The sequence below is a fragment of the Mytilus trossulus genome, chromosome 10 (genome assembly GCF_036588685.1).
Source record: "Mytilus trossulus isolate FHL-02 chromosome 10, PNRI_Mtr1.1.1.hap1, whole genome shotgun sequence".
Taxonomy (NCBI): Eukaryota; Metazoa; Mollusca; class Bivalvia; order Mytilida; family Mytilidae; genus Mytilus; species Mytilus trossulus.
The window spans coordinates 16,985,484-17,010,598 of record NC_086382.1 but is presented as its reverse complement, the minus strand read 5'-3'; the positions used below and the strand labels follow the sequence as shown (position 1 = coordinate 17,010,598).

The window sequence follows — 25,115 nt, the reverse complement described above, 5'->3', positions numbered from 1 at the left end:
CCAAAGGTTGAACCATGAACAGTTGGCCAAGTATGGACACACCATTCTAGCTTGATACTGTCTGAATTTGGATTTTGATCAAATTTTTGACATAATATAGGTTTCTGAAACAAAATAAATATGATCAAAAATCTTACAAATCTATTGCTCATTACTGTCAGTGTGCAATTCAAGATTTTATCTTGAAAACTTCAAAAATTGGAAAGTAGAAAATTTTGAATAAAATTATTAATCACTTTAAAAAAAAAAACCTCCCCACTTATTGACACCTCTTGATAACCTTAAAACTAATTTCCAGCCTTTCCTTTGAAGTATGGAACCATGTAGTAGAATTTCAGAGAGGTCCATACACTTCAACACAAGTTATTGTCTGGAAACTTAGAAAAATGCTTCTTTTTGGCCCCGAATTTCTTCATGTTTGGGGCAGTTAACCGCAAACTCAATTCAAACAAAAACCAGATGCTCCACAGTGCACATCTTTATACGACCGCAGAGGTGGAACCCTGAACGGTTGGGCGAGTATGGACACAATATTCAAGCTGGATACAGCTCTGAATTTAGATTGTGATTAAATAGTTGACACAGCATAGGAATGACTGTGGTCTAATGAACTTTCAATATTTTTTTGCTTTTGAGCAATTAACTATGCTGTTGAATATTAATCCTCCCCAAGGATTTGTATAGTTAGCTATACAAATCCTTGTCCTCCCCAAAAAAAAATATTTGAAGAAATTTTCTTTTAATTTCTGAAATCTGAAATGAGAAAAATTGACTCCCCATAATTTTTTTTCACCTTCCCCTTTCCCTTATTCCAAAAATGATCTCAATTCAATTTCAAATGGAGTTTGCAACAAAAACTACTCATTTAAATACATTATAAAGTATTAAAATGTAAAATGTCATACAGTCAATGGTTAAAATTAATTAATAGTAACTTCTAAAAAAATAAATGGAAAATGTGTCCCTTTGGACACAAATGATCCCCCTGCTAGCATATATCATTATAAAGGGACATAACTCAAGAACTGTAAAAGTAAAGCTGCCAAAATTTGAACTGAAACTAACTTTAGATGTAATAAGCATTATATACACATTTCATTAAATTTAGTTGAGACAAACTTAAGAGAACAGAAATGAATTTTTATTTAATTTTTCCACTTGTAAAGGGGCATAACCCTTGAATGGTAATCAAAGTGCTTGAAATCACTGAATGGTAAAGATTGCTTTAATTTATCAGTTGGTAGTAAAAGTGAATATTGCATTGTATATTGTATATAGCATTGATTTAAGTTGATTCAATTATTATTCTGGACAAAGAAAGATAACTCCCATTTTCAAAGATTTCATAAAGCATTGGTTTTAGGTGATTCAACAACCATTCTGGACAAAGGTAGATAACTCCAATTTAGTGTCTTGTAACTACAAAAATGCTTGTTTTTGGCCCTTTACTCCTAGACTGTTTGCACCATAACCCTTAAAATATATCCCAACCTTCAACTTATGGTATTAAACATTGTGGTAAAATTTCAGAAAAAAGAAATACTTATACACAACTAATTGTCTTGACACTATTTAAATGCTTGTTTTGGGCCCTTATTCCTTAACCTTAGGGATCCCAAAATCAATCTTTAACTTCCTTTTGTGGTTACAAACATTGTGTTAAATTCTTATTGGTTTCAATTTACTTATACTAGTTATTATCCAGAAACTATCTGTCTTCGGACGACGACACACACAACAACGTGAGACCAAAATACGACCGCAAATTTTTTTGAAGTTGTATAAAAATTACTTAACCCAGTGCAGCTGTATATGACCACAGAGGTACAATCCTTAACAGTTGAGGCAAAAATGGACACAGTATTCACACTTGATAAAGGTCTGAATTTGGATTGTAATTAAATATTAGACACATAATAGGTTTCTGACATAGAATAACTATAGTCAAAGAACTTAGAATTGGTAACATGATTTGAATTTATATTCAATTTTTTGCTTTTGTGCAGTACTCTACCCCTCTAAAAAAGAATTAAAAAAATCACACTCTCTATTTTTTTTTGGTGCTATACACTATGCTGTTGCATATTGACACCCACATCCCCCATTTAATTTCTGAAGTGAAAAAAATATGCTCCTCCTCCCCCCAATTTTTTCAAGTTTACAGTATTAAAAAAATATAATAGATTTCTCTTTTTGCTTTAATGCAAGACTATCCTGTTGTAAATTGACCCCATTTAAAAAAAAAAACAAAAAAAAACAACAATACTTGAAGATATTTTCTTTATAATTTTGAAATCAAATTGTCCCCATACTCTTTTTTTTTTACATCCACCCACCTTTTCCAAAAAAAAAATCTTTTTCCCAAAAGATATGATTATAACCCATTTAAATATTAAAATATACCATAAGTGTAAAGGAGGTATTTCAAAATGTTTTTGAATTACTTCCCTTACACTGCTTTTGACTTAGGTTTCGTAATCAAATAATTGAGCCATACCAAGATAGAGATATAAGCCAAAATCTACATTTTACCTCTATGTTCTATTATTAGCCATGGCATCCTTCTTGGTTGGCAGGCCAGGTCATCAGACACATTTTTTAAACTGAACACCCCAATAATGATTATGGCTTGGTTAAATTTGGTCCAGCAGTTTCAGAGGAGAAGATTTTTGTAAAAGTAAATGGACAACAACAGACGACAGACGCCAAGTGATGAAAAACAACTTCAGAACTAATGTTAAAAAATAAATGCTTTCTAACTTGTCCAAGACATTGCTGATATAAGTCTATAATACAAGTTTCATGTAATAAAAATAAAAACAAAAATAACGCTGTACAAGTGAAGGCACTTAACAAGACAAGATGGACAGACACTTGGATGGACACCTGGTATTTTCATGTACCCACAATGCATCAAATAGTGGTGAAAAGAAAAGATTAAACTGCACATTTAAGTCTTTTTCTTCAATAACAGGTGAAAAGATAAAGTTTGAGAAAAGAAAAAAAATGTGTCCCTTATGAAAAGACATATATAGAAATATTCATGGAAATTAAATATGAAAAGGTTGAAATCGAAAACCAAGTGACATAACCCTGAAGCCAGTTGAGCCACATAACCCTGAAGCCAGTTGAGCCCACTGCTGTCCTTCTTTTAAACAAGGAATTATTTGAATCTGGAATAATTTTGGATTCTGGAAAATTAATGAGAAATTTATGATGAAAACTAACCCAACTGAATAGGGTTAGCCATGCACCCATGGCTAAGTGGGGTAGTCAGTTCATACTGATATGATAGTGAAAGTAAAATTAACCTGGGCCATGCATAAATGGCTAACCCATTTAAGTTGGGTTAGTTTAAAACATTTTCTGATCAATTTTACATAATTCAAAATTCCCAGCTTCTAATAATTCCTTGTTTTTAATACATTTTTATATCTTTAAAGTGCTTGATGAATTTCTAAATTTTTATTGTTATCTGTAACAATTTCATGATTAGATGCCAGGTAAAAGTTCTACTCTGAGAAAATAAGAGGATGATAGCTATATACAGTCATGTTACTACAATGCTTTAACAATATATTGCATAGATTTAATCTTTCACAAGACGATAAATATGATGTTGTGCACCGTGTTCATTTGTTGAAACTTCAAAAACATATGCAATGCATAATAATGTCTCTTGTGTATCTCTGTTTGAAACAACCTGAAAAAAAAAAAAAAATGTTATTGTCAATAAATCAAGAAATATTTCATGATAAATTTTAAATTCCCAGTATTTTGTAAGATCATGCAGGGTCCAGAATAAGTACAAACCATCAATACAAAACTACATGAAAAATGTTTCTATTAGCCACAGATACATACACTTATAAAAAATTATGTATCAACACCTAATTTCAAACTTGATTTGTGTTGTGTTGTAGAATGCATTTTGAATAAGTTTTAGACAGATCACTTTTGGGTTAGGCAAATCAGCAATTTTTCTGTTTATAAAGAGACACAACTAATGAATGGTAAAAGAAATACCATCTAATGTCAAATTTGATCTGTATGATGTGGTAATAAGCAATTATGTTTAATTTCATAACATTTGGTTGTCAGAGGCAAACTGAATTCAATTAAGGTGACATACACGACAGACAGACATACACAACAGACAGACAGGCAAACCAGTCTCAGCAGTTGGGGCATAAACAACCAGATGACCCGCAGGGCGCAGCTTTATACGACCACACAGGTTGAACCCTGAACAGTTGGGGCAAGTATGGACACAACATTCAAGCTGGATTCAGCTCTAAACTTGGGTTGTGATTAAATAGTTGACACAGCATAGGTTTCTGACACAGAATGAATGTGGTCTAATGAACTTAATTTTTTTGTTTTGCCTTTGAGCAATTCACTATGCTGTTGAATATTAATCCTCTCAAAAAAAGGTTTGAAGAAATTTTCTTTTTATTTATGAAATTTCAAATGAGAAAAATTGACCCCCCCCCCCCAATTTTTTTTTCACACCCCCTATCCTTTATTCCAAAACTGATCTCAATTCCAATTTCTAATGGAGTTTGTAACAATAATTACTCATTTAAATACATCATAAAATATTAAAATGTAAAAAAAGTGCTTGTTATCACTGAATGGTAAAGATTGTTTTAATTTATCAGTTGGTAGTAAAAGTGAAAATACATTTATATTGTATAAAACAATGATTTAAGTTGATTCAACTACCTATTCTGGACAAAAAAAGATAACTCCAATTGAAAATAAATTTCTTGCTATTGCACAATATTTGGACCTTAATGTAGATCAATTTGTAAACGGGACCAAAAATATAAAATCTACATACACAGTTAGATTCGGCATATCAAAGAACCCCAATTTTTCAATTTTTGATGAAATCAAACAATATTGTGCAATTAGATATTTCTTTCTATTGCGTAATACTGTGCAATTGAAAATTCTTGCTATTGCACAATACTGTACAATTGAAGATTTCTTGCTATTGTGCAATACTGTGCAATTGAAAATTTCTTGCTATTGCACAATACTGTGCAATTGAAGATTTCTTGTAAATGCTGAGTACTGTGCAATTGAAAATTTCTTGCTATTGCACAATACTTAATATATTAATTTTAGATCCTGATTTTGACCAACTTGAAAACTGGGCCCATAATCAGAAATCTAAGTACATGCTTGGATTCAGCATATCAAAGGACCCCAAGAATTATTTTTTTGTTAAAATCAAACTAAGTTTAATTTTGCACCCTTTGGACTTTAATGTAGACCAATTTGAAAACAGGACCAAAAGTTAAGAATCTACATACACAATTAGATTTGGCATATCAAAGAACCCCATTTATTCAATTTTTGATGAAATCAAACAAAGTTTGATTTTGGACCCCAATTTGGACCAACTTGAAAACTGGGCCAATAATCAAAAATCTAAGTACATTTTTAATTCAGCATATCAAAGAACCCCAAGGATTCAATTTTTGTCAAAATCAAACTAAGTTTAATTTTGGACCATTTGGACCTTAATGTAGATCAATTTGTAAACGGGACCAAAAATATAAAATCTACATACACAGTTAGATTCGGCATATCAAAGAACCCCAATTTTTCAATTTTTGATGAAATCAAACAAAGTTTAATTTTGGACCCTTTGGGCCACTTCTTCCTAAACTGTAAAGACCAAAACTCCCAAAATCAATACCAACCTTCCTTTTATGGTCATAAACCTGGTGTTTAAATTTCATAGATTTCTATTTACTTATACTAAAGTTATGGTGCAAAAACCAAGAAAAATGCTTATTTGGACCCCTAATTCCTAAACTGTTTGAACCAAAACTCCCGAAATCAATCACAACCTTCTTTTTGTGGTCATAAACCTTGTGTCAAAATTTCATAGATTTCTATTCACTTTAACTATAGTTAGAGTGCAAAAACTAAAAGTATTCGGACGACGACGACGACGACGCAGCCAAACATGATAGCAATATATGACGAAAAAAAATTCAAATTTTGCGGTCGTATAAAAATCTTTTAAAATTGTGACTCAAGAATAATAAGTATTAAAAATATTTTTTCCAGAGGTAATTAGTGTATAAACATAGGAGAAAAATTGGTACCATTAAAAGGTTTGATCCCGCTGCAAATATTTGCATCTGTCCTAAGTCAGGAATCTGATGTAGAGTGTTTGTCGTCTGTTTATGTAGTTCATACATGTTACACGTTTTTAAATACATAAGACCGTTGGTTTTCAGTTTTAAATGGTTTTACACTTGTGATTATTGGCCATGGGGTCCTTGAAAGATTGCTGTTTGGTGTGAGCCAAGGCTATGTGTTGAAGGCGGTACCTTGCACTGTAATGGTTTACTTTATAAATTGTTACTTGGATGGAGAGTTAAGTCTCATACAACATCTTCCTATATTTATTGAATGCAAACTTTTCTCAGTTTGAGATTAATCTAAACGCCCCAGTTCACACATCAATATATATAACATCTAGAAAAAATGATTTACTTATACAATTGAAAGCCAAATCACTGTTTTCACAGAATTCAAAGTAAGTGGTTTCTTTTTTAACTAACCTAATCCCAAACAATCTTTGACATTGACCTTGCTGGATAATTCTTTGGTCCCTACAGTTTACCTCAATATATCTTATAAAACAACAATGATATTGATTGGTTTACCTGTAAAATTGTGAAATTTTCCAGCACACTGTTCATCATATATTTTTCTGGTAAGTGTTTTAATTTGTGTACAAAGTTTATCATGTATTCACACATTGGAGATCGATGGATTCGATATACGAAGCGGCCATTTTCATACCGTGGATACTCAGTCTAAAAATAAAGATAAATATTAAAACCTTATCATTTATGCTTCATGTTTGCAGCTGCGATGAGAAGTACTGTACATTCAGAATTATTGCGTGCTTTTATTATGGCGATTTTCAGAAAAATCTTGTTTAATTCATATAAAATATTTCAAAATGAGAGTTTCAATTATTGCGTTTACAACTCTGTCGCATTTTTCGCAATATTAAACACCTTGCAATATTTTCTTTATTTACACTATTTTACATGGTCATGCATTATATTTGTGAATGTAGGTTAAGGCAATGTTATATACAAAGATATATTTCTTTTAGTCTAACAACTGGATTATAAAACTATGTCACAGGAGTAAAATTAGTTGACAAATTCATTACTGATATTTTCAACATTTGTACACAACATTTATCTGCTACTTAAAATAAAACAACTTTTTGCACAAATGACAGTGATAAGTAACTTTCTTTGAATATAATTGATCTTAAACAGTATTTGAATAAAGCGCTTCATAAGCCTTTGGAGGCTAGCAGATATTTGTATTGAAAATTGCATTACTATGCTGGCTGATATTTTTATTGTATATATAAAACTTAGTCATGTGATATGTCATATATGTATATATTTCAAGCCTAAAATAGCCTTATTCAACAATTTTCACCCCCTAATTACATATTTATAAAAGAAGAAGCATTTTGTATCTGACACCATTGACTTACCTCAACCTTTTCTACAACTTGTTTTCCAAATGAACACACTTTAGTTGAACAGTTAATAGGTACATTTTCATTTCCTTCATATTGGCTCGTCACACCATAAAATGCACCACTTTCGTCAGCTTCATTGGTGTTAATGTCAGCCTGTAATCAGAATAGGTTATTGTGAAACAGAATCAGCTAGTTATTTTTTTAATAAAAATGATACATCAAGCCAATTTTCTTAAATTGTCTCAGTCAAAGGTTCCTCAATGCTCTTCAACTTTATCATTTATTTGGCCTTTTTATCTTTTCTTGATTCTAGAGTCACTGATGAGTCTTTTATAGACGAAACACGAGTCAGTGTAAAAACAAAATTTAATCCTGGTATCTATGATGAATTCATTTAGTAGAGTTTAGTGACAAGAGGTCAATTGAAACAAAATTCTCATGTTATTTGTATAGGTAGTTACTCATTTCAATAACAAAATTCTACAACACATAAAAGAGGCTGAAAATCTAAATCTACAGGTACCATCTCATATATAGAGACAACTAATGATTAGAGTAGAACTAACCGAGATGTAAAGATAAATGTAGGTCTTGTAATGATTTTCTGGATCAAGTATAGAATACGTGATCGTAGTACCATCGGACTTATATTTAAGTCAAATGAAGTAAATCGGTTCTTATACAAATTACATAATTGTAGTACCATCGGACTTATATTTAAGTCAAATGAAGTAAATCGGTTTTTATACAAGTTAAATTATTTTCCAGGTTTATTATTTGAAGATTGTAGTTATGTTTAATCGCCATATTAAGTTGGGATCGACAGGTCGACAGGTCGATAGGTCGATAGGTCGACCTGCTGACCTGTCGACCTGCTGACCTGTCGACCTGCTGACTATTTAACTGAGTACCAAATCTTCTCTCTACACAACATCCTGACTTAATGACTAATAATCTATGGATAACATGAAACATCTTTTGACCTGTTGTCTTGCTGACCTGTTGACCTGCTGACCTGTCGACCTGCTGACCTGTAAACTTGCTTGAATGAATATTTCGATTATTGCCGAAACTAGGCCTTCAGATTGTTGCGCGCCTAAACATATTTAAAGTATTGGCGTATGGATATTTCGAATATTGCCGGAACTACTTAAACGTATTCTATACTTGGGCCGATTTTCTTACCCAAAACTTCACCAAGAAAAAACTTGATTGAGGACCTTTATCATACAATTCTTTCAATCCACCTTTCTTTTCTGGAAATTTGTCATAAATTTGTCGAATATCTACAGCCTAAAATTAAGAAAAAAGTATTCAATAAACATTTTTTTAATTCAATTAATTCATTTCAATTATATATATAACAGGGACTTAACTCTTTTTATGTGAAAAGGGAGAAACACTTTATAACAGGTTCAACATTTTATCTGCAACATTATTTTAACTGCCAAGTTTGTGTTTTTGAAACAAATGGGAACAAATCTGACTTTATTCATAAATTCTAATAAGACACTCATGCAAACCCTTCAAGTCCAAAGTTTGAGCATGTCATTAGCATACCAATAGTTTTTTTCACCATTAATTAGATATAGGAAGATGTGGTGTGATGTTTTAATCATTCTGTTTTTTACGGAAACAGCAAAGTTTGCTTTTACCCAAGTTTTTGTAACTGTCTTTGTCCCATTAGAATGGAAATTATTCATTGCGGATTGAAATAATTTCTATTTTTATCACAGGTTGGCCCTTAACACACATACTGTACATTTAATTAGAATTCAATTCACACATGCTTCTTATTTTTCAATTCGAATTGAATTTCAAAGTGGCTTATTCGCATTAAACATCCGTTAACGTTAATACTCATTAGATAATTTGCATTAAATCGAAATTTAGACTCAAGCTGTGGACACTTACTATTACACACCCCAACATTTCTAAACTATAGAGTCATACTGGTATAAATATCTAACTTATACAGGTAAAATGGCTTTAACTACAGGTACTGTGGTCAAGCAGTTTGGAGCTTAATTAAATCAAACTTACCTCTAAAAGTGGATCAGAATATGTGGCTGTTGCACCAATGTGGACAAACAAATGTTTTGCATACTGAAAAAAAAATAACAGTTCATTGAGGATTCAGTCCTTTAATGGGGCACTATCTGTCAGTGTCAAATTTAATTTGACCATTTGAATCATATAATCTATTAAAACATACATCCAAATTACAAAAAAACAAAATGAAACAATTTACAATGATGCAGGGACATGTTATTTTAAATTTTTTAATGGATCACTATTTAATGAGTATTTTAGACTAGATTCATCTGATAAGTCATCAAGATGACATCTAAAGAATGCAGATGGTCACACTACTAGACATAAAAATAGCACAAATACAAATACACATTCAAGTACATGCAATTGTAAAGCAGTGATCTTTTTAGGTATGTTTGGATTGCTTTTGTTGATTATTATTATTTCGCAATTTTCCTTTCTAAATGTTTGAAACAAAGAAAATCCTACTAAAGCAAACTTTTTTTCCACAACACTGTATGATCTGACACAATAGATCAATTTACATGTATACAAGTTAAATTAAGATTTCATGCATAAAATAATTGGAGTCGATTTGAACACCAATTGTTTTAATCTTATTCAAATATAAAGATAAATGATATGACTCACATTATCTGGATCTCTTGTCTGTTCTAAGAAAGCACTAAATTCACAAAGACGTAGTTTTGGTCCAGCTATTGACCTGCCTTGCCATGGCGGAGCTACCACTTCACTGTTCGCAGACGTTTGGGATTTGTGTTCTAAATAACCTGGTGTACCAAATGATGGCTTAACACTACAATGATAAAAAAAAACACAATTAGCTAGATATATAACAAGACTTTTTATTGTTCAAAACTGCTTATCAATTTTGCTCTCAGACCTACGCCTGGACATGAAAAACTATTTTAAACTCATGAATTGAATTGAATTTATATGAATTGAATTTAAATTCAATTAAAGATTTCTTGCTGTTGTGCAATACACTGTGCTGTTGCTAAATAAATCTGTCGTCAGACCATAATTAAATAAAGTTCAATTTTTTCTCAATGTCATATTTGAAATTTATGAACATCAATACAGAGATAAATAATTCACCAAAGTTTCACGAGAACTTCTGAAAGCATTTTACATATGTTGGAAAACTGGAAAATCCCCCCTTTTTTAATGAATAAAACCCCAAAACTCAAAAACGGTAAATCTGAAATTTATAAAGAAAAACCAAAATGGACCTCAATTCAATAGACATAAACAATTCAACAAATTTCCATGCATATTGGTTACAGCATTTTTTAGTTAATGTCCGACATTTTGACGACAGATGGTCAATATATACCGTAAACAAACTATATCAGAGGGAACCAAAAATTCAGCAATTTTCATGTTTACAAAAATGCCATACTCATGAACGGGAAAAGAGACCCACCGGATTTCAACTTGATTTGTGTTTTTTGTTCAGCATTGTGTGTAAGTTTTTAAAACATTTGGTTGAGCTCTCATTTTTATAAAGGGACATTACTCATGAAAGGTAAAAGTGATGCTACCAAATTTAAACTTGATCTGTGTTTTGTGATAATCAGCATTGTGTATAATTTCTTAAAGCATTTGGCTGAGACAAACTGAAGTTAGAGAATGTAAACCAATTTTGGATAAGTAAGGAACAGAGGGACAAAGGTAACATTTTTTACTCTGTGTTTGGTTTTTTCATTATTTTACATTTATTATTTGTCACAACATACATGAAATGGCAATAGGACTCTTCACGGTAAGTTCGGCAATATTGAATAGGAAGCAAATTTTTTGGAAAGTGGAAATAGTGTGAAAGTATGAGAAATTCTTTGAATGTTTTCAAGCAACTGCTCTGTTTTAATGATGTTTTCCCATATTTTTCACACCCTTATTACCTCCATTATGAACATCTGCCCTTATCCAATATGGCTAAACTAACTGTGAAGAGCTCTGATGGGGATTGTTAATTTTAGCCAATAAAACTAGAGGCTCTAAAGAGCTAACCTTGGTCTATGTGAATTTTAAACAAAGGAAGCAGATGGATTAATGACAAAATTGTGTTTTGGTGATGGTGATGTGTTTGTACATCTTACTTTACTAAAAAGTCTTGCTGCTTACAATTATCTCTATCTATAATGAACTTGGCCCAGTAGTTTCAGTGGAAAATGTTAATAAAAATTTTCAAATTTTATGAAAATTGTTAAAAATTGACTATAAAGGACAATAACTCCTTAGGGGGTCAATTGACCATTTCGGTCATTTTGACTTATTTGTAAATCTTACTTTGCTGAACATTAATGCTGTTTACAGTTTATCTCTATCTATAATAATATCCAAGATAATAACCAAAATAAGAAAAAATTCCTTAAAATTACCGATTCAGGGACAGCAACCCAACAACAGGTTGTGTGATTCATCTGTAAATTTCAGGGCAGATAGATGAAGACCTGATCAACAATTTAACCCCATGTCAGATTTGCTCTAAATGCTTTGGTTTTTGAGTTATAAGCCAAAAACTGCATTTTACTCCTATGTTCTATTTTTAGCTGTGGCGGCTATCTTGATTTGATGGCCGGGTCACCAGACACATTTTTTAAACTAAATACCCCAAAGATGATTGTGGCCAAGTTTGGATTAATTTGGCCCAGTAGTTTCAGAGGAGAAGATTTTTGTAAATGATAACCAAGATTTACAAAAATGGTTAAAAATTGACAATAAAGGGCAATAACTCCTTAAGGGGTCAACTGACCATTTTGGTCACTTGACTTATTTGTAAATCTTACTTTGCTGAACATTATTGCTGTTTACAGTTTATCTCTATCTATAATAATATTCAAGATAATAACCAAAAACAGCAAAATTTCCTTAAAATTACCAATTCAGGGGCAGCAACCCAACAACGGAATGTCCAATTCATCTGAAAACTTCAGGGCAGATAGATCTTGACCATATAAACAATTTTACCCAATGTCAGATTTGCTCTAAATGCTTTGGTTTTTGAGTTATAAGCCAAAAACTGCATTTTACCCCTATGTTCTATTTTTAGCCATGGCGGCCATCTTGGTTGGTTGGCCGGATCAGCGGACACATTTTTTAAACTAGATACCCCAATGATGATTGAGGCCAAGTTTGGTTTAATTTGGCCCACTAGTTTCAGGAGAAGATTTTTGTAAAAGTTAACAATGACGACGGACGACGTCGGACTCAAAGTGATGGGAAAAGCTCACTTGGCCCTTTGGGCCAGGTGAGCTAAAAAATTGCATTAGAATCTTTTTAAAAATAAAACATAAAGTACCAAGGAAAAGCAAGGTTGACTTCATCTCATAGCAAATTATCATTATCTTCAAAATAACATTATTTTTTCTATTTATTGAACCAAAATTATTATCATTTCTCTATGTGTGTTTGTATCCTTATGTAGGATGTTAATGTTCCTTTCCTCTGACAAATTTCTAACACAAATCACTGACTTAATTTGACAACAAATTACAATATCACAAATGGGCATTTGGGAATTTTAAACATTAATATACATATATACCATACATTAAAAAACCTGGAAAAATTATATTATTGATAAACATTTAAAGCAAACAAGCTTTTAACACGTATACTTACTCAGTTTGAGGTCCAACATTATTTTGAGGCCAAAACTGAAACAAAGTACACAACTCAAATAAGGCTTGCAAATCAAAATAAAAAATACAAAGCAAATCATTACAGCAAAACTATGAAATTACATTTATGAATATAAAATCTTTTAACTTGAAAAATACATGTCTTATGTATTTATTCTAATAAAACTTTCATTAACATATCAATTAACAAACATTGAAATCATTCAAATAAAACTATAATTAACAATTTTGACAACAGTTTTTGAGCATGCCCACAAAAAGTACAACTTAATTTGTGTTACAACGTTTATAGATAACTAACCTGTGAACCACTAGCTGAGTAGGACGGTCGTACTGGACCAACACTGTGAGGAATAGCAAGTCCCTGCTGAATAGCTTTATTGTGAATGGCACTAGCTGATACAATTTGTGCTGATGACATAGACGCCATACTTTGTAATGCTTTGTCCTTCGCTGACTGGTCCTGCATTGGAATGGACTGATTTGGCATTAGAATTAAGATTTATGCATGCATGCATCCATGTATTATATTACATAAATCAAACTAAATTTAGCAATAAGAAAAGCAAAGCCCTGTATGCTGAATTTCATATTCTTGTATACTGAATGTCAATACCCTGTATATAGAATGTCTAGAAGAGATCTAGGGTTGTTTTTTGTATGACGGTCATTAAATGTTATATTTTTTTCTATTTTATTTGTGCTAAAAATCGGTTCAGAATTATCCTGTTTACAAATCTTTTTCGAAAAAAATAAGGATTTTCTTTTTCCAGGTATAGATAACATTAGCCATATTTGGCACAACTTTTTGGATCCTCAATGCTCTTTAACTTTGTTCCTGTTTGGCTTTACAACTTTTTTTATAAGAACGTCCCTGATAAGTCTTATGTAGATGAAACGCACACCTAGGGTACCAAATTATAATCCTGGTACCATTGATAACTATTACAACAATTAACTCACTACAGGAGGTGATGTTTATTGTGTAAAGTTAGATTTAATCTAATACCTTAAGTTGTGCTTGTATTTCTTTTGCTTTTCTTCTTGCCAGAACCTGTATGTGACTGGACACTTGTTTTCTAGTTCTTGTCTTCCCTGTCCGTAACTTTATATATCTGGCAATAAGTTCATTTCTTCCTGCAAAGCATAAGACTTCAAAAATAACTTTTTTGACAATGTTAGATCTATGTTTTGTCTTTAGGGATAATGAACAATATCTAATAAGCAGTGCACAATGACATTATACAGGTATTGTCCATTTGACTTCTATATATTTGCAGAAAAAAATTCTTAAAATTCATTTTTATGAATTAATAATTTTTTCCTTGATGTATGTTAATTAAGAAATAATTCATGGGGGCTTGAATATATCGTGATTTTACCAGGGGTTGGCCCTTTATGACAAATATTTTACCCTGAGCGATAGCGAGGGGTAAAATATGGGCATAAAGGGACAACCCGTGGTAAAATCTAGATATATTCAAGCCCCCATGAATTATTTCGATTCTAATAGGACAAATACGGCAATTCTTTTGGATCGAAGTGTCTAGCCTAGGTGGAGGCAAATATTTGCCGTTCCCATAAATTAACGCACTTTTAGATTGGCGTAAAAGAACGGAGCAAACAGAATAAAGTGACATACTCAAACTATTTACAATAACGTAATAGGATAGATTTGGATGAATTTTAATGATAATTTACTTATATGTCTTCTATGTAAAAAAAAAAGGGGCTTATACCACATGTTAGCATCGTTTGTTTACTTTTCCTTGTTGTGATGATTTTCGGTGACAGAAGCGTGTATTTTCCCGTAAAATGCTTTAATTATTACGTCATCATTCTATGACGTCGGTTTCTTCAATCACAAATAAACATATGACGTGGGAGTACGATCGGAACAGCCAATACAAAATATTCATATTTTACCACGGGTGTGTACTCAAAGCGTTTGAAGGACGTCATGTTAGAATATATGGTATATACGAACTCTGACTATTAATTTCATAATTTTTGGTCAATATTTTAAAAAGTTTCCCATTGTTTTTGTTTTGTTTAGAAGGCCGTTACACTACTTATACTTACTCCATCAGGTAATCAACACTTCAAAAAATAAAATTAACATAGAGACCTAATGGGAAACTTTTAAAAATATTGACCAAAAATTATGAAATTCATAGTCAGAGTTCGTATATACAATGTACCATATAATAATATACATCAAGGAAAAAAATATTAATTTATAAAAATGAATTTTAAAGAAATTTTTTCTGCAAATATATAGAAGTCAAATGGACAATACATGCAAAAGAGATTAAATGAAAAATGAAAATGAAAAATGAAAGTTTCAAGATGATTGGACTTCAACTTCATCAAAAACAACCTTTACCAACAACATCAACCTGAAATGGAACAGACACATGATCAGACTTACAAATGAACAAACAGACAGACAAGAAAACATAATATCCATAAATGATGCAAAACAAGAATGTGTCCATAGTACACGGATGCCCCACTCCCACTTTCATTATCTATGTTCAGTGGACCATGAAATTGGGATAAAAAATATAATTTGGCATTTAAAATAGAAAGATCATAACCTAAGGAACATGTGTACAAAGTTTCAAGTTGATTGGACTTCAACTAAATCTAAAACTACCTTGATCAAAAACTTAAACCTGAAACTAACACTATCATTTTCTAAGTTCAGTGGACCGTGAAATTGGGGTAAAAAGTCTAATTTGGCAATTAAATTAGACAGACCATATCATAGGGAACATGTATACTAAGTTTGAAGTTGATTGGACTTCAACTATCATAGGTGCAAATATTAATAAAATCAAACCCCAGAAGTGACCTACATTGTACATGTAAAGTGCCAAAAGAGAATAAACAGCTGCGCCATGAGCGCATGATATGCCCGACGTCTTGTGTGGAAGTTTTAGGCAATAATCATAAATAGTTTCTGAGAAAGTTTTAAGCAATAACCATATATTGTTTTTGAGACACGGAGGGACATGTGAAACCCTCAACCCTGTTTTTTTTTTTTACAAAAAATTAAATATCACTAAAATAAAATTTTGAATCAAAACCAAAAAGTATTCAGATCTTAAGATTAATATAACAAAGAAGTGTGTAAAGTTTTAAGCAATAACCTTTAATTATTTTTGAGATATGGCGCGACATGTAAAAAAAACCTCCCCCTTTTTTACAAAATACTCAATAACTCAAAAATGAAATTTTGAATCATCACCAAAAAGTATACAGATCTTTAGATTAATATAACAAAGACATGTGTAAAGTTTTAAGCAATAATCATAAATTGTTTTTAAGATATGGTGCGACATGTAAAAAGACCCTCCCCCTTTTTACAAAATACTCAATAACTCAAAAATAAAATTTTGAATCATCACCAAAAAGTATACAGATATTAAGATTAATATAACTAAGAAGTGTTTAAAGTTTTAAGCCATAATCAAGAATCGTTTTTGTGATACGGTGTGACATGTGAAAAAAAACTCACCCCTGTTTTAGTTACAAAGTGCTGTAACTCAAAAAGTTTTAATCTTATTTTCACCAAAAAGTATACAGATCATTTGACCATCATAAGAAACAACTATATTTATAAGTTTCATGAAATTTGGATAAGTCGTTCTCAAGTTACGGGGTGACATGTTTACGCCAGACAGACACCTGACATTTGTATACCATAATACGTCCCGTCAAAATTTTGATGGGCGTATAAAAATTGATTGATAAAAACACCTGGGAACACCAAGAAAGATGACAGACAAAGAAGTTAAGAGATATTAATTGACCTAATTATATATATCAGATAATTTTCTGACCTATTCACATATTTTCAAGTTTGAAAACGACACCTTTCCCAGTGGCAAGTCCAATCACCTCAGATTTAAGACCCCCCCCCAGAAAATAAAAAAAATAAAAATCACTTAGGCATTTTTCTGATTTGCAGATTACATAGTAAAGTGTTGAGGTTCCAAATCTACTAAAGTTTGGTTTAAGGAAATAGTCTTAAAAGGCCTGCAGTTAGAAGATAAATGTATTTTTGATTATTTTTTTCCCCCTTCATATATATAATAAATCATAAAAATGCTCTCTAAATGATAATAAATTATTAACTGTACGTAAGTCTACAGTCTACAGTCAAAATCAAACTTTATATCATTTAAGTGTAATGTATAAATATTAACCAATGTAAAAATAACATTATGTAACCTCCATATACCCCCCCCCCTAAATCAATATAATTTTTCATTGATAAAATATAATGTAAAAAAATCTGTGTTTATCTCTTCTGTCAAAATTATAATTGTATCACTCAAACTGTAAACAATAATTACACGCAAATCCCCTTCACATACACTGCCAAAAATATGAACAATAACAAATACATCATGACCTATTTATTCCTTTGTCTGGCAACAGACCAATTCAGTTTTATTATGCAAGGTACCTGTGCAGGAAGATGTTTTATATTACTAGTGCTCTGATTATAATTTTAAGATGTACAACTTATCTTTTAAATCCTATTAAAAATATTTGGCCATTTTAAAATGGAGAAACACATAATAATAAAAAGATATATGTCTAAGCAGCCTGTGCTTGACCTAAGGTTAGACATTAACATAAAACCTAAATTTGGAGGAAGGATATTAGTCATAAAAGAATGACTCATTGATCCAAGTAAGTTTACCTGGGGTTCTTAAAGGAATATTGTCATATCATATTATTTCTTATCATGTAAACCTCACATTTAAATCCGTAGTTTGTATGTTTTACAGAAATGATAAAAAGAATAACAAGTATTTAGTTATTAAGATTTAATTTTTAAAAATAATAGGACGTTTGATATTTGTTCAAAAGGTGTCTAATTTTATATAAAAAAACATGCACAACAATTAATGATTTGTGTGAATACTTTTTTACTTTTTATCAGTTACAAATGTATATAATCAATCAAACATTCAAATTCCTAATATGTTATCAATAACAAAGAAACACCCTTAAATATGTATACCATGAAATAGCATAAGGATAGAGATCTTTCAGAAACTCTGTTGATATTTATAAAGAATCAAAATCAAAAACAATGTCTTAATGTCAAAATTGAAGAAGATGGGGTATGATGGCCAATGAGACAACCCTCCACAAGAGACCATATGACACAGAAATAAACATCTTTAACTGTAGGTTCAGAGGCAGATTTAGGGGGGCAGGCCTGGACCCCCCTTCTATTGGAAAATTTTTGTTGATTATATAGGGAATCACTGAAGCATGACTGGAGTGGGCAGTCAGTGGGCACCACTTATGGAAATTTCTCAATCATCCACTGAATTTTTCGAACAATTAGTAAACCCATACCTCAAAGTCGAGCTGAGTTATAAAAGGACCAGAAATGAAAAATGTATAACATTTCACCAAAAAAAAATTAATGACCTGATATGTGTACAATATAATGAACGAAAAAAAAACATAAATATAAAATTAATTGATATTTGTTTTGTGTTTAAATATTGCTACACATAAATTGTAAGTGGTGTACAGGTTGATGTGTTCTTGTAGTTAAAAGGTTTATAAACATATTGTAACTTTGAGTGATAGGAAAGGGGAGGAAATTCATTTTTCTTGATATAAATGTTAAACATGTTAAACTGTTAGCAGTTGTATATTAATAAATTTCACAATTTTAATTAGGAATCAAAGATGTAGTGGAAATGAAATGCTGAATATAATTATGTCTAAGTTAAAAGGATTATATTATAATGTACTTTGTTTTACATTGTCATTTTGGGGCCTTTTAAAGCTGACTATGCAGTAAGGGCTTTGCTCATTGTTGAAGGTTGTACAGTGACTTATAGTTGTTTATTTCTGTGTAATTTTGGTCTCTTGTGGAGAGTTGTCTCATTGCAATTGGCAATCATACCACATCATCTTGTTCTATTTTGGTTAATTTTTTTTTGCAAAAAACAAATTTGTAAAAGTAAACAATTAAAGGTCAATTTCGCTCTTCAACACTGAGCCTTGGCTCACACTGAACAGCAAGCTATAAAGGACCCCAAAAATAACTAGTGTAAAACCATTCAAACAAAAAATCAAGTCTAATCAAGAAACACTTATAAATGAACCACATCAACAAACGACAACCACTGAACATCAGGTTCCTGACTTAGGACAGGTGCACAGTATTGCAAGTTTATATAGACCCCATTGACATGATTGAAATGGATCAGAAATAAGCAATTCATTGACTTTTTATTAAATGGGAAATGTGTCCATTGAACATAGATGATGCCCCCGTTTGCATATCATCTAAATTATAAAAGAACATACAAGTAATATTTGAAGAACAGTAATACTGTAAAAGTGACGCTGCCCAAATTTGTACTTGACCTGAGTCTTGTGGTAAAGAGTATTGTGAATAAGTCTCATATGATAACATTCAATTTGGTTGAGGCTAACTCAAGTTTCTGATAGGTATTAATCTAGAACAGTAAAAGTGACACCACCAAAATTCAAACTTGGTACGTAATAAGCATTGTGTATAAGTTTCTTCGCATTTTCTTTGCTACATTGTAAGTTTATGTATAATCTATCATGGTTTAAGCTATATATATAACAAATATCAAGTCAATATCTCTAAGCATGACGTATACAAGTGTGGAAAACTGATTATTTTAGTGATAATCTAAGTCAAAGGACCATAACTCTGCACAAAATCATCAGAATGGAACAAAATTTGAACTTGATCAGTATCTTGTCAAGCCTGAAGATGAAACTTTATTCCAATTATAAAACCAACATCTTCAAGCATGGTGAAAAAAATTGAGAAAACTGATTATTTGAGTGAATTTTTTAAGTCAAAGTACCATAACTCTGCAAAAAATCATCAGAACGAAACAAAATTCTAACTTGATCTGTAAGTTGTCCTCATAAAATTATAAACCAATTATAAAATCAATATCTTCAAGCCTGACGAATAAAGGTGAGCAATACTGATTATTTGAGTGAACATATGGCAAAACTTGGGGTTATATACTTTTCTAAATTACATAACCATTTTGCCATTACAATAGGATTATACATGTATATGCCCCTCAATAAAAATGCCAATATGCCAATTCCTATGTTGAATCAACAATTTTTCCACATATAGGTGAATTGTTCATCTTTTAAGGGTTCTGTTGGTGTACAAATGAACAATGTGTACTGTGAAAATTTTTGACCTTTTCAGTTTGAAAATTGAAAGTGTAACCTTGGTAAAATTGCTGTATATATAAAATAATGAAAAATCATAATCGAAACAAAAATAAAGATACAAGGAGATAATTTGTCCTTGATTTGTCCACATATCGGGAAACACCTAGTATGTTGAATTTTAAAGATAAAAAAGGTTTAACTTACATGCTGTCTTAGTTTTTTTCGGCTAAATTCTTTAAAAAAACATGATGATTTCAATTTCCCATTCCATATAAGGTTATTTTTAAGCATTTTCCCATAGAATTTTACCCAGTGGCGGATCCAGAACTTTTCATAAGAGGGGCCCACTCCAGTCATGCTTCAGTGGTTCCTTATATAAGCAACCAAATTTTTCCCACAAAAGGATGGGCCTGAGCCCTCCAGGGCCCTCCCTGCCTATGGAACATTTGGTAAATCCCTGCTAAAGGAAATTTTGAAAGACACATGAACATTAGTTTAAGATGCAGGACAGAAAAGGGGCTGAATTATTCACAATTTGATATAATTCATATTTTCAATCTTAAACTGAGGGAAGAAATTTAATCAAAATGGCAAAGTCGCATGGTGCAAATCATATGAATGAAGTACCTTTGATTTTGCCATGTCATTTTCTTAGACCAAGAACTCTGCACAAAATCAGCAGACTATTAATAAATTTCAACTTGATCTGTAACTTACCATGATAATACAAACACCAAATACTCATTGAAAATCTTTAAGCATGCATGTTGAAAAAAAATATGTGGAAAACTGATTCGCCAGATGGAGTGCAAAGCTTAAGTCCCCTTCAACTTTGTTGGTAAGGGACTTATAACAGGTTCCTGGCGTAGAGTTTAACATATTTGTGAGATAAGGTGTCAGACCACCAATTCAAAAACCCCATCTATTGAGCCAAATTTTGAAATTTTCACAGCAAGTTTAACTTCCTGGAAACTAGGTACAAATGTATATATCCTAAATTGTTCATGTATCACCTTTATGCATGCCTATTTTCAACCCATGTTTAAAGTCTTCTAAGAAAAGAATTTTAATCCGTATTTTACACTGGCATGACTGGCAGTGGAAACAGTCACCAAAAATGATAATGATGGATGTGGACACCTAAACCTTTTATTTAAAAATCCAAAAATAGAAATGTTAGACAAGTGCTTAAATTTCCTGCTAGAATGTAATAGCAATATCTCAAACCTACCATACATTTTTCCTTCATCAGACAAAATAATTTTTCTACGTCCACATGGTGGATATATTGCTAATGCTTCTTGAAAGCTCTGTTCAATATCTGGACTCCAAACACCTTCAGCATCATTTGAAAGGTCATCTACATCACCATCCCCACTTCCAGAATTACTTTCAGCTTTAGTCATGGTATCAGGAGGGCCAGGTGGTAAATTTTGATCCACATTTGGCCAACTGGAAGACATAATTTGTTTGGTACCTACAATAGAAACATACATTTTTGTGCAATAAGACACAGAATATTAAAGAATATTAGTAGGAGAAAGTTAACCATAGATGGTTTTTTATATCTTATTTTACAGTTGCTATAAGGTCATATGGCTTTTCACAAGTTTGGAGTCTTCCTTGTCTTTCAACTTTTTTTTTATCATAGTGTTCCTTAAGTACAATTTACAAATGTATATCTGTAACTTTTGTATATAAACTGTATCATGTGTATACTCTGCATCTTTTTTCATTCATTTCTTTACAGAAATGCAATAGCATCATGCATGTCATGTATGTGTAAAGAGACATATGGTCATGATGGTAAAGATGTTTGAGGAGTCTGTAATTCAGTGGTTGTCGTTTGTTTATGGGTAATTTATTTTACATATTTGGTTTTAGTTCATTTTTGGTAGATTAATTAGGCCGTTAGTTTCTGATTTGAATTGTTTTACATTGTCATTTTGGTGCCTTTTAAAGCGGACTATGCGGTATGGTCTTTGCTCATTGTTGAAAGGTGTATGGTGTGCTATAGTTGCTAATTAATGTCATGTTGGTCTCTTGTGGAGTGTTGTTTCATTGGCAATTAATCATACCACATCTTCTTTTTTTATATTTAGCATCACAACTTAAATATCTTTATTTGCCTAGAGTTAATTTTTGGTGCTGCTTTTTATTATTTATTGCATGCTGCATGCCTTGTTTTATTTGTTATTGCATATGTTTTTATATTCGGTGAAAAGCTCATTAGAGCTTATGTTTGTATTGTTTGTCAATATGCCGAATCCAAATAAAGTTTTACTTACTTACTTACTAATACATGTAGATGTTTCAACTTTGATTGTTATACATGTATATACATTCATGAATAATAACTTTGTCGAAATCATTCTAATTCAGAATTTATAATTAAAAATATGAGAAACTAGAAAAACTTATGAACTATATCAACAAACGACAACTATTGAACTTGAACCTGACTTAGGACAAGTGCAAACAAGAGGGTAGTAATGCCCAGTAACGACAGGAATTTGCAGCTATCTGTTTGCATCACATTGGTTAAAAATTTAATGCGATTTGTCAAAATATCCTTATCATGAATTGTCAGAGATCTCAAATAATTAAAGAAAACATAATTTTTGGAAGAAGAAAAAAATGGGATTCATCAAAATCAGTTGATGCTTTTATCATCTAAAAGAAAGTGTACATTTTATCGTCATACTAAAAAAAACTTTATTATTACCGTTACTGTTCATGCTGTTATTTGGCAAGAATTTTTACCTTTATTTGCCATGAAAGTACCCCCATTGCGAACCTCAAATAAATACAGCATAATAATGCACATTTAACAAGTTTCATACAAGTGAATCTAGTTCCAATAGTCATCTTATTATGTTCCCTACATGTAGGGGGTACTCCTCACAGGGGAGCTAATTTGTTATTGTCATTCATGACTGTTTGCCATTTGGGATCATTTGGTTGTAAACTTTTTCCCCGAATCAAATATTCTCACTATATATATATGCACGATCAACTGAAGCTTATGCAATCTGTAGACTATTACATTTTGATTCAACTCCTATTGTAACGATCCAAATTCTTGTAGACACCTGGGATGTCCTGAAAAGTTTATCAGCTATATATTTTCGGCCATTTATGCATTACGTTCACTTCACCTTTGAATCATTGTGACATTGATATTAAAAAAAAGTACCAAAATGAACTTTTTATGAGGTCAAATAACTTGCATTAGAGAAAAGGTAAACTTTTTCTGTTTCAAAAGTTCATGATACAAAAGTTTGTCGCCCGGAAGTTATGCCATGAAGAATGACAAATATTTCAGAGATTCGAAGCCCGCACAGACATTTCGGCCATGCTGCTCTGGTTTGAAGTTTCTAACATATTCCAGGCAAGTTTTCACTTTAACTCAGTACATTCATATGTAATTGTAACATAAATTCATAAAAGTTTCAAGTGTTAACTTTAAATTCAAATAAAACAAATATTTAACTCACTTGTTGGTATGCGTGGAATGGCACAAAGAATCTGGACAACGTACTAACCTACTGCGCATGAACACAGCGCATGGGGCGGGCCAGTCCTTCGTGTTGGGAGAATGTGACACAACTTCAAATCAAACAGACTAATAGTATTTAAATAAAGTGGAGTGTATTTTCACTCTAGGTTTACAGATGTCACAAGAAGATATCATTTTAAGGGGCATTGTCGTACACTTTCTTCTGAAACATATCCATTAATAAAAATTAAATTTATAGAAAGGTTCGTATGGGTTCCCGTTTCTACATATGTTACCTCTTAGAACCCCTTTCATTTTTTTGCGTTCGCGCTTGCGATTCCGTTTTCATTAAACCAGTGACATATATATGTCTTTGATTAAACCAAGGAACTGTATATATAAATTAAATTAAACCAGAGACATATATACACATGTATGTCTATATATGTCTCTGGTTAAATCGTGCATATATGATGATAAATGCAAACTCCATCTCTTCTTACCTAATTATAAGTATATATATAATATATATCGCGATTTTTAATACATATACAATAATATTATATGCATGTTGTCAGAAAATATAAAATTTATTTGTATGAGATTTAGAATTTAGATTTCGTAGCGACGCGGACCGCGAAGAGGACCCCAAAATGAACTGGTTTGGAAACAGAAATATTCATATTACTGCTTGCTCAACATAAAAGTGGGGTATCAGGAGAATGTATTTGTACAATGTACAAATAAAGCAAAAATGTATTTGTATGTACCTGGTATTTGTACAATCGTTGGCCAATGAATCGCAGGATAAATGATTTAACTATATGGTAACCGTATAATGTAATAAGCCAATATTAGTTACCAGGATAAACAATTGTCCAGTAAACCAGAAACCCGTTTCGTCTTCAAAAGACTAATAACCATCCGACGAGATTGCATGTAGCTGAGAATAGATTGGAGTCAGAACACCCTCTCATTTGAAAAACCGTGCCGGAATCATAGTGGTGTCAAGCTGAGACTACTATAACACAGTAGTCTCAGTGTCAAGCTATCCAGCAATTCTCATCCTGCAATTCTCTTTCGAAAAGCTATCCTGTCATTCGTCGGCATCATGCATTGGCGTTTGAAAAACTGCTCCTTTTTTCTGGGGTAA

General features: G+C 31.7%; 1 protein-coding gene across 4 annotated transcripts; it reads right to left on the bottom strand.

The window, feature by feature from the left end:
• Window positions 1–3,450: 3,450 nt before the first annotated feature.
• Window positions 3,451–24,069, bottom strand: LOC134686956 (transcriptional enhancer factor TEF-1-like). 4 transcript variants are annotated; one of them, XM_063546837.1, is made up of 11 exons: window positions 23,961–24,069; window positions 21,695–21,940; window positions 14,252–14,379; window positions 13,544–13,720; window positions 13,223–13,257; window positions 10,226–10,391; window positions 9,584–9,646; window positions 8,726–8,833; window positions 7,553–7,693; window positions 6,693–6,845; window positions 3,451–3,703 (listed from the first exon to the last, which is right to left on the bottom strand). In XM_063546837.1, exons 2-11 carry the CDS (start codon window positions 21,924–21,926, stop codon window positions 3,590–3,592), a joined length of 1,317 nt encoding a protein of 438 aa, XP_063402907.1. In that variant the 5' UTR covers window positions 21,927–21,940; window positions 23,961–24,069; the 3' UTR covers window positions 3,451–3,589. The 4 variants fall into 4 exon arrangements, with proteins under 4 accessions (XP_063402907.1, XP_063402908.1, XP_063402906.1 ...); XM_063546838.1 differs by lacking the exon at window positions 23,961–24,069 and adding an exon at window positions 23,510–23,744; XM_063546836.1 differs by lacking the exon at window positions 23,961–24,069 and adding an exon at window positions 23,227–23,364 and having other exon boundaries at window positions 13,544–13,705.
• Between the last annotated feature and the right edge of the window lie 1,046 nt (window positions 24,070–25,115).

Coding starts and splice junctions, on each gene's coding strand:
- LOC134686956 (XM_063546834.1), bottom strand. CDS start 23,290: ATGTGCATTATTATGCTGTATTTATTTGAGGTTCGCAATGGGGGTACT. Junction 14,380..21,694: donor TGATGAAGGAAAAATGTATG/GTAGGTTTGAGA, acceptor TATGCTTTGCAG/GAAGAAATGAACTTATTGCC. Junction 3,704..6,692: donor AAAATTTCACAATTTTACAG/GTAAACCAATCA, acceptor TTTTTTTTTCAG/GTTGTTTCAAACAGAGATAC.